At 40.6% G+C, this 10,323-nt stretch overlaps 1 protein-coding gene across 1 annotated transcript in view; it reads left to right on the top strand.

Moving 5' to 3' along the window:
• LOC106742979 (neuroglobin-like) overlaps positions 1-9,550 on the top strand; it is a 33,541-nt gene extending 23,991 nt beyond the window's left edge. The window contains exons 2-3 of the mRNA XM_014616400.1: positions 210-441; positions 4,989-9,550. Coding sequence (XP_014471886.1) covers positions 210-441; positions 4,989-5,144 — 388 coding nt within the window. The 3' untranslated portion in view covers positions 5,145-9,550. The remainder of the gene's footprint in view (positions 1-209; positions 442-4,988) is intronic.
• The last annotated feature ends 773 nt before the right edge of the window (positions 9,551-10,323 follow it).

Below are 10,323 nucleotides of genomic sequence, written 5' to 3'. Positions count from 1 at the left end.
TATATATATATATATATATATATATATATGAGCGAAAATATTAAAAACCAAAGTGTTGTTTAAAAATTTGTTTAAACGCACGATTAATTCTACGTTTTCATATTTATGATTCGGATCGTCTCGAAACGCATAATCACCGGTATTCACAAATAATAATAATTCGCAACTCGCCTAACGTTGTGCATTGTACGTTTGTCGTCTGCTTCTAGGTTGTTTGAGGACAACGCGGAATTGTTAAACATGTTCACAAAGTTTCGGGATATGAAGACGAAGGAACAACAGTCGTCGAGCATGGAATTGGCTGAGCACGCGAAGACGGTCATGTCCACTCTTGACGAAGGGATTAAGAGCCTGGATGACATGGACACGTTTCTGGCGTATCTCCATGAGGTCGGGGCTTCCCACACGAAGATCCCCGGTTTCAATCGGCAATATTTTTGGGTAAGCCCATTCAAGAAGAGTCGCAAAATTCTCTTGCTCCGTATAATATTCACCAATGTCGCACTAATGACATAAAACCAACATACATTACATAATGGTTAGACACCACAACACATTACTAAATAGTTAAACATGTTACAGCGGTTTACCAATAATGAAAAAACGACTGTATATAAAATACATCCTAATGTATATTAAACACTTCAAGGATGGATTCAGTATTTAAAAATCACAAAATAATTTCTTATAAATATGTATATATCGTATTCGATTTTGTCCTTCTAATTACAGCTTTACGCTTCAATAATTTTTTTCTAACAGCTAAAATACAGCTAAAGTAATTTATTTTACCCTGAATTGCTTAACATCAATTTTTCGGAGTAACGCCCGGATACATATCGAAAGAATATAGTGAAAAAGAAAGAAGATCGAAAGCGAAACGTTACGTATGCACAAAGAAGAGTTATATGCGCTCGTGAAATTTTCTTTTACCGCAAAGGAAAAGATAGGTACTAAACCGCGAGCACTGCCTCAGACATCGGGCTATCGGTAGCTTACCCCGCGATACACTAGAAAACGCGAGGAAATTCTCGCTCGCCGAGAAACGACGGGTTCCGCAGCCGACTCGCATGTCTCTTAGGTGAACATTTCCCCTTTGTAACGCGCTTATCTCTCGCGACGTGTAAATCAAGGAGAGTAAAGTGTAAACTTTCGTAAGGTATTGTGAATACTGTTTTCAGGACCTGCCTCGAGCAGGAAATTCATGCACGATTAAGAGTAAAATGACGCTCGATGTAATATTTGTTACGCAAACTTTCGCTACGCTGCTTATATCATTATAATATGAATGAGCTTTCGATCCTCTTCATCGCGCGATTAGGTGGTTTAATTAACTAATAATTAATCACATGAGATCATTATGACTTCATTATACTATCGAGCTATATTGCAACCGTTAAATTTAAAAAGTAATAATCTCGTGTAACGATTAATTGATTCACCTGTCACCGAGTTAATCGCTTAGGAAAAAGAATATCTGTTACAACTTTGTTCTTGTTAGATGTTGTAAGTTTGTTTAGTTCTTGTCAGAACGCTGAGTCGCCACGAAATTCACACGACTGATCGGAGATTAAGAGCGTGGACCACTTTGTACACGGAGAAAATAAATTTTGCTGGAACAGCAAATTATTTGTTAATATAATGGCAGTAAAAAAACTTGTCACAAGGAAAAAATAATTTTGCTGTTGCAGCAAAACGTCGTTGCGGCAGCAATAAAATTTAATTGGCGTAATCATATTATTTTGCTGTCCATATATCCAGCAAACAGTAATTAACACTTTTAACAAAACTTTGTCAAATCTTTCTACTGTCCAAACAAATTTTTTTGCTGTCACTATATTAACAAACAATTCGCTGTTCTAGCAAAATTTCTTCTTTCGTGTAGAATTTCCCGACATTCTCCCGACATTTTACCGTCTATGTTACATTTCTTCGTGAAATTCACGCCGTTTTCTTGGCGAAGAAGAAAATTTCGCAGCATGACGGGTTGAATAACAAATGTCGAGACTTCACCTCGGAACACTGGTATTTCGTTTTCCCACGGTCTTTCATAATCCGCCGCACAGCTGGTACCCGCCCGGCTATTTGCCCGCCCGCGTGACGGCCCTGTACGGCGTTAAATAAAAAGCGATTATTTTTTTTTTAAACGTCTTGCATGCGGCGATTCGGAAGTAGCTGATAATACGAACTATTCTATTCATTAAATGCATTTATAAACGCTATTATGAAGAATAACTGTTTTAAATCTGTGCGTCTTATAACGTCGCGCATTTCATTCGACGAATCATTCTGAATCATTCAACAAACCGATATTTCATATTTGCTCAAGTATAATACGCAATCTTTTCTCGCGAAGTCAATTCGTACGAACGAAGTATTGAAACTTATCGTCTTTCTCTCTTCGGAATCCTGATGAAATATGCGGATATACCGCGAGGTTGCGAATCCTCGCGGAATAATATCGTGACGTTTCGCGACTTGCGATTTGATTGGCACGAGCTTACGCAAAGCGTCTACAATGACGATAACAGCTCTTGCTCATAGGACTTGTAAATATTCCATAACCCTATTTACGCGATCGTGTTAGTCGAAAATACTTCGAATGCAGAACACGAAAATCAATACGATAATGCCTCTGGCGTCCGACGCGGCTGTATAACGCGAATGTATAAATCGGCGGGTTGCGAGGCAAATAACGGAAGAATTAAACAACGAGAACGCAGTTTTTTCCCTAAAGAACCGAAGGTGGGAAATTCGTCAAAAATTGCGCTTACATCCCGACGTTGAGTTGACTATATGCGAATATGTTGAGGGAAACCGCTTGGTCGAACGAAACTCATAGTCGTCCACGCTCGAACAGATATCGGGTTCGTTGAATAATTCAAAATTTGTCAAATAGGTCACGCGACATAACGCTAAATTTTCCCCTAGTGGAATCGGTAATCATGAAGTCGTTAAATCAATTAGTGACTCGTTTCCTTTGATTGTGTAATTTTGTCAATCGCCCTTATATTCGTCCATCACAGAAAAGCGCGTCCGCGCTTTTTCGCTCGTCCGAGTGAGGAGAAATGAGGAACGCCGTTTGAACGTTACGCGATTCTGGAAAAACGTTGCACGCGTTACACGCGCTGAAAGCGGCAAAATGTGACGACGATAAAAATTAATAATTCATACGGCGCGCTTTGAAAGCAAGAAGTGTCGTTAAAAAAGGGAAAAGAGGAAAACTTTCCGACGTAGGGATGCAACGCGCGAATACAAGCATTTCCCAGCACCTATGCGCACTCGCGGGTAGCCGCTTTTGTTATTTTCCTCTGGTTATCGCGGAGAAACTCTTCATCGTGCGTCTGTGAAAAGGTAACCGTGTGATCGGGGCCTTTTCGCATCGTTTGCGATCCTTTCGCGAAAGAAAAAAGAATTTCGAATCCGACCTCAATCGCGAGGGGATAACAACTCAAGTGCATTATTCGATACCTCCGACATACCAACCTCGTACGTAACCTCAAGATCGATGCTCAAAAACTGGGTCGTCGTGAATTTCGTTTTTTATTCTCCCCCGAACAGAAGGAATCGAGTTGTCCGTGGCGGAAGAGTTAGATAGGGATCAACGAGCTCCGCATTTTGTTCTGTATGAAACACTGCTGATTCACGCTCGCAATCCTTCGGCATGAAATCTGATCGAGACAGGGTTGGCCACCCCGTTCGGATCGCGCAGCTCTTGAACGTGGATACAGAGTACTGAGTATATAGGGCATGATAATGCCTATCGGGGCACAATCCTACGTCCAGGAGCACTGTGAGTCGCGAACACAATCGATTCGGCAATCGCGGACGCAATCGCCGATTCGATCGCCGGCCTTCGTTCCGTTAGTCATTCCTGTACCGTTGGAAGTGAATCGAGATTTAAACGCTTCTCCGTAGCGGCGTTATCCCTTTCGATTCAGAAACAGTCGGAACGGCTTCAATTTCGTCGGGATTGAAAAACAAAAGTCGAAGATGAGCGAATGCGAAATGAACGTTGGACCGTTTCTTGGAAGGATGTTATAAACATATATTTAAATAACATTATAATCAAATATTCACGTTGTTGCTTCTTTTTTTATATTAAATATTACAAAACTTGCAAAGAGTTTGCAGTTTACCGAATCGTCGATGATTTCATTGGCTCGAAAAATAAGCTACTTTACACGGAAAAAACATTACTATGAATTCAAAATTGATATTCCCATGTATAAACAACAGTATATAATCTTATATAGAAGATAAATCTTGTTTACGTGAAGAAATTTTATATAGTTCCACTAAAAAAATATATTCTTGTTACATAATATAATATAGTAACAAAGAAAGATTTTTAATGGAACTGTATAGAATTTTTTCATGCAAGTTTCGCCTTCACATAAAACTATATATTCTTGCTTACATATGCGAATATGAGTCTTAAATTGATACTAATTTTTTTTCTGTGTATAAACATGGAATTAGACAATTATTTGAAAGATGACAGGAAATGGTGAATAACTGATATCAGATATTTTGTTTGAATAAGACACACGTATTGTTTCGTTACTATTAATAAAAGAAATATGGCTACAAATCCATTTTGCAAATCATTGCTAAATATTGAGTCATCTGGTCAAATACACAGTAGAAAATGAAACCATGTCGATTTTTGGTTAGAGTCTTTTTACAAAAATCATGAGACAGTTCAATCTGGCATTATGCCGGACGTAATCCGAAATGCAAATCACGCACGATATCTCTCCAGTGAAAAACGTGAAATTTCTTCAATCGCGATCGTGCCACGACGGATCCTGCGATACAGATCCAAAAGCCTTCCCTTCAACCGTACGCTGGAATTATCCACAACAGCGCTCCCTTAAACTCTACATCGAACATGCACGTTTACCCCGACTTTTTCCAAAAAAAACATCTATCAGCGATAATACATTGTTCTCACGTGCGACCGTACCGTTGTGTTCCACTTGCAGAAAATCGAGAAACCGTTTCTGGATGCGGTGGAACGTACGCTGGACGACCGATACTCGGAGAACGTGGAGAACATTTACAAGTTGACTATCAAGTTCATCATCGAGACGCTGATTGACGGCTTCGATAAGGCACAGAGCGACAAAGCCAAGTCCTAGTCGTCCTAGTCCCGAGGATCCGGCACGCACGCGATCGCCCTCGATCCTGCGAGACGTTGACCGCTCTCCCCGGCTTCGCTCGGCCCCCCGATGCCTGGAAAAAGAAAGGAAAGAAGAAAGGACGAGAAACGGGAAAAAGCCAGCCGCCGATTCGCGAAGACGACGAAGGGATAATCGTCGTCCTCGATCCCGTGGATCCTCGAGAAGCGCGCGAACACGCACGCGAGCGTGCGCGTCTCACATGTGTCACCGTGTGTACGCGCGTCCGACGTTCGCTGGCCTGAGCTCTTCTTTCGCCCCCTCAAGAGGGGGTCACACCGTTTCAAACGACTCCGGATATTAATAACGGCCCCGTCGAGTCGCAGTCCTCAAGGACTTCCTTACGAAAACGCGCCGAAACGCGAAACCAAACGAACCGTGTGCGCGACTCTCTCGTCGACGGTCGAAGGGTCCTCGACGATCGCTGGAACTGATGATTCCTTTTCAGCCGATTAAATTTTTACGACACCACGTATACGCAAAGCATGATTTCCATCCGGACTAAGGCGGGAAAGTCTAAAGAGAGATGTGTAAAGACGTCGACGGGATATTCAGGTACCGGGACGTCTTTTAGGCGTCCTCGCGACGTCGTTCTTAGCTATAAGATTTACGAGGTCCGTGTGCGTTTACCTATAATGATGAAAATGCAACGGGATTGACGCGAGACATACGCAGGTACGAAGCCCTTGAAATTATTACCTCGATTTACGTCAAGATTATTGTCCCTGAGGAAAAATGGATCGAATAAAAGTTTCGTGCTTTCAAAATATCTCGCAGTGCCCACTTTCTGATGACTTCGCTTTAATACTTTTATACTTACGCAGGCTGACGAGGGAATATATTTATGTGAAAAGAGAAAGATATGTTTCCATTAAAGAAAAGGAAGAAAAACAAAGTTCGCTCTTGAATCTCTGAAACGCCTTCATCTGAAAAATTTCGTTCGATCCATCTTATACCCTCTTTGAAACCGCGAAATTTTTACTCAATTCATTTTTCTCCAGAGATAATAATATATTGACGTAAATCAAAGTAACAATTTCAAGTGCCTGGGTGTGTTCAGCTTCTCACACTTATAACATCAGAAATCGGACTTGACCGCCGGATAAAGCGATTTGAATCCCTCTTTTTATATAATTGATTGACGATCGTTTTCGTAAATGTCGATTAATTCTGATCGGAGTCCGACAGGTTCTTCGTATCCTTCTGACGTTAGTTTCGGGAGGCAGCGAGAAGCGCGTTAAGCTGAGGTTAAAGTTTACCGGTGACGATGAGAAGCGATCCTTAAGCGCTGTAATTTCAAGTTTATCCGGAATCTAGCGAGCGTAATCGATTGGGATTTTACGGCGACGACGCCGAAGTACCCATAGGGAAAGTTTACACGAGAGTAATCGCAGTCGTACGCTTCAGGGCCTCGCTGTTTGGCGATTTATACGTTGTACTTTTTGTGAAATATTGCCCGTGAGTGGACAAACTAAATACCGATTCGTCGAGACATCCGTCGAGTCGCATGCTTCCGTGAGTTTATTTGATTTCCGCCGTGCGCCGTCGAGAAAAGATACCTCAACTCGTTTCTTACTTACTTTTATCGCTCTTTTGTTCCTTTGGCGAAAGTTCACGTTACATCCCGCATGGTTCCGCAAACATACACGATACAATGGAAATACGCCGGAGACTCGAGGTGGAAAATGTTGTCATTAAAATTTATTTCATTCTCTTGGAAGAGAGAGAGAAACGTTTCTCCAAGGATCTGAGTTTAATAGAAACCTATGATTTTCTTCATACCACGCGTATCGTAGAATCTTATCGGATATCCACTGGTTTCCGGTTAAGAAGACAATATACTTAACGGAAATAGAGCGAAAAGTGATGCACGTCGTTATTGATCACGTAAGGCTATAAGGGGTAAGAAATTGAGAGAAAGTGAGGAAAGCCTCTCGTCTCCCCACGAGAGATCGATTTTTTAAAGATCATATAGACGTAATTTCAGTCAACGTTACGATCGCCGTGAGGAGTCGGATAAGCCGAGAGATGAAGGTCCTTATTACGATACCGCCATTACGAGCCGAGCGAGAAATTCGCCCAACCCTCGATGTTCGCCGTGGGGCCGGTTTTAAAGGCCTATTAAAAGACGCAAGAACTCTATCACAAGTCTTCACGGGTATTATAAAATCCAGCTGATGTGTACGGGTAACGATGACTCCTCTCGACGCGTTCATCGCGAGAGTATCGCGCGATTTCCGCCATTTCGTTAATTACAACTTTGACGAAGTTAAAACGCGAAAAAGGCGCTGTGTTCTCAGCCCTGCCGGTTTTTCCGCGTGTTTTTCACGTCATAAGAGACTTTTACGGATAACGATTTTTCATTTTGCTAATTACATTAATTCGCTTTTACTCGCGTCGAGTGGTAATTACTCCCACGCCCTTGCGATGTTCTATAAATTAATCGAGTAAAAAGTTCGCACTCTCGCGCGTACCGCGAACAGATTCGCGCATAAATGGAAACTGAAACATTTGTCCTCATTTGTACAGAACGCGTGAAATGTATCAATAATTACTCAATTATAGGTTTATAATGGTGAAGGGGAGAACGATAAAGGTAGAAGCGTTATACTGGAGAAGTGAACGGATGTAAAACGCATCGAGCAAAAACAACGCGAGTAACCGTGAATTAATGACAGTGTAAAAATTACTTCGAACTATCCGATTGTTTTTCGCGGACTGAAGTCTCTCGGATCTGTTTTGATAATTGCAACTTGCAATTTGTTTCATATGAGATGCTCATATTCAAGTTTCGAATTAGATGTGAACTCTTCAATTGAATCACGATCACAAATATATCACGCACGTCAAACACATACGATTCAATGGAAAATCTTAGATCTAACTCTAAATTCCGATTTGAGCATCTCACGTAGAACACTTTTCGAATAACATTCAACCTTATATTTAAGATCAGACTGTGGATACCGTTCTCTTTCATACTTTATCAAATGGGAGCCCGATGCTCTGCCATTAAGTATATGCATGTAATCAATACATCGTGCAAATTGACAGTCGCCGTCGTAGATGTCACGCACTCAACGCACGTTCGATCCTCACCGAACGACGGGAGCGGATATCACAAAGTACCAAGTCCGTGTCAGTCGCGATTTTAATAATATTACCAAGATTTCCAGATATCATGTTCATGCCGGTGGCGGTTTACAGACATTGGCCAATTTTAGATCCGACGACTTTAGTGCCGATTTTTCACGGCCGCGTGCTTTCTATCTTTCAAAATGCGCTCGATATAATCGATAGGAGAAAAAAATTAATATGCGGCGGGCGGTCGATCGATCGGCGCCGTCTGGCGCCTTTGATCGCCGGCACTTTTGGATTACACATAAGTCACGCAGGACGCGAGGCTGAATGCGGCGGAATGCAAATGCGCGCATTGTCGTGAAACGGGGTCGCGCGAGATTTAATCGCGAGAACAGCGTGGATTTAAACGTGTACGAGAGGCGCGTCGCCTCGCCCTTCATACGAGTTACCGCCTAGCTGTTTGGAACTATGGCGGTTCTTACGCCCCATATAAAAATTCCAAGAAAGAAAGAGAAAATAGAAAGAGATACTCGTTGTCCTCATCGCGATTCGGAAAATTCGTTTTCGAAAATTTCACACGAAAGCGTGAATATGTAGACACGCGTTTCGACTCGGATTGACCACACGTACAGTACAGCGATTGACATTTTAATCAAACGACCGTGGAGCTTGACGTTTCGTGTTATTTTGTGTTGTTGCAACGCGTAAACTGCCGTGGTGGTTATCATTGGTCGCGGCGATACGACACTAAAATGTCCTGTTAATTTACGTAAAAAATATAATCGGATATGTTTGCAGAGTTACACGCACCGGCGATGAAAAGTTGTTTAAACAAAATGACAAATGTATAATCGTCAAAAATTATAATTGAGGCTGTTCTCTTGCTCTCGACGTGATTTTTTTATTTTGCAAGAATGATGTAAATTTAATTAACACATTGAAATGCCACGGTAATCACCGGTGGCCAGCATTATGATGCTACCGCGTCTCATCAAGTTATATATAATTAATTGTATTTAAAAGTTTGCTCATGTATGAAGAACTGATAAAACGCGAGTTAAAAGATTTATAAATTTCGAATTACGTTGATTTATCGTATCTTGATTAATTTTAATCATCGGTTCCAGCTTTTGTACAATCGACGGGTATCGATACAAAATCAAAATATTAAAATGATAACAGAGATGATTTTTTGCAGAGATTTACTGATAATGTGTGGCAAGTGGCGCGTATTGTTTATAGAAATATTCTTGATCCGAAATATTTTTAAAGGAAAGAAAGAGAGAAAAAAGAGAAAGATAATTACGAACTTATATACTGAGAAAAAAATTTCTTCAAATTTAATAAATTTTGCATCCAAACAAATTTCATCATTAGCATACTCCAAAGAAACTAATGTTTCGATTAAGTACGATTGTTAGACTTTTCAACGAATATGTATCTTTATCTTAAATAAAAAATTTGTTTGAAACGTAAGATAATTTTCTTATAAAGAAATTATTTGTTTCATTTTACATATTTATTGTAACCAATATTTTATCTGGTTAAAAAATATTATTTCAAATAATAGCGTTATTCTGTTAAATAATAGAGTTTTCTTGAATGAGACAATACAATTTTCATTTAAACAAATAATATTTTGTACATGTTGTTTTAGTGAAACAAATTTTAGAGAATTCAAATAAATAGAAATACTAAATTTAAAGGAACCTTTTTCTCTGTGTACTATTTATAGCGAAGATTATTCTAGGATATTTCACGGGGACATCGCGTCTCGTCGTCGATGAACATTTCCTTTTTTTTCTTTTTTTTTCCAATTGCGCGAAGCTTTGCGAGCGAAAGACGGTTGATTGAAGGTGCAATGCTATTATCCGAGAATTTTACGTGATCAACCGTGAAATACATATCGCATTGTCTATAAGTGCATTCGCGAGCTATTCCCGGGGTCTCTCCATCTCTTCGTTTCTCTCGTCGCGAAGCGACGATGCATTAATGTGAAAGCATGGAACGGTACCATATCGCTCGCTCGCTCGCTCACTCGTTCATTCGTTCGCTATTC

The sequence above is a fragment of the Dinoponera quadriceps genome, unplaced genomic scaffold (assembly GCF_001313825.1).
Source record: "Dinoponera quadriceps isolate SergipeBrazil2010 unplaced genomic scaffold, ASM131382v1 scaffold946, whole genome shotgun sequence".
NCBI classification, from domain to species: Eukaryota; Metazoa; Arthropoda; class Insecta; order Hymenoptera; family Formicidae; genus Dinoponera; species Dinoponera quadriceps.
The sequence above is the reverse complement of the archived record's forward strand: the minus strand, read 5'-3'. Positions and strand labels throughout refer to the sequence as shown.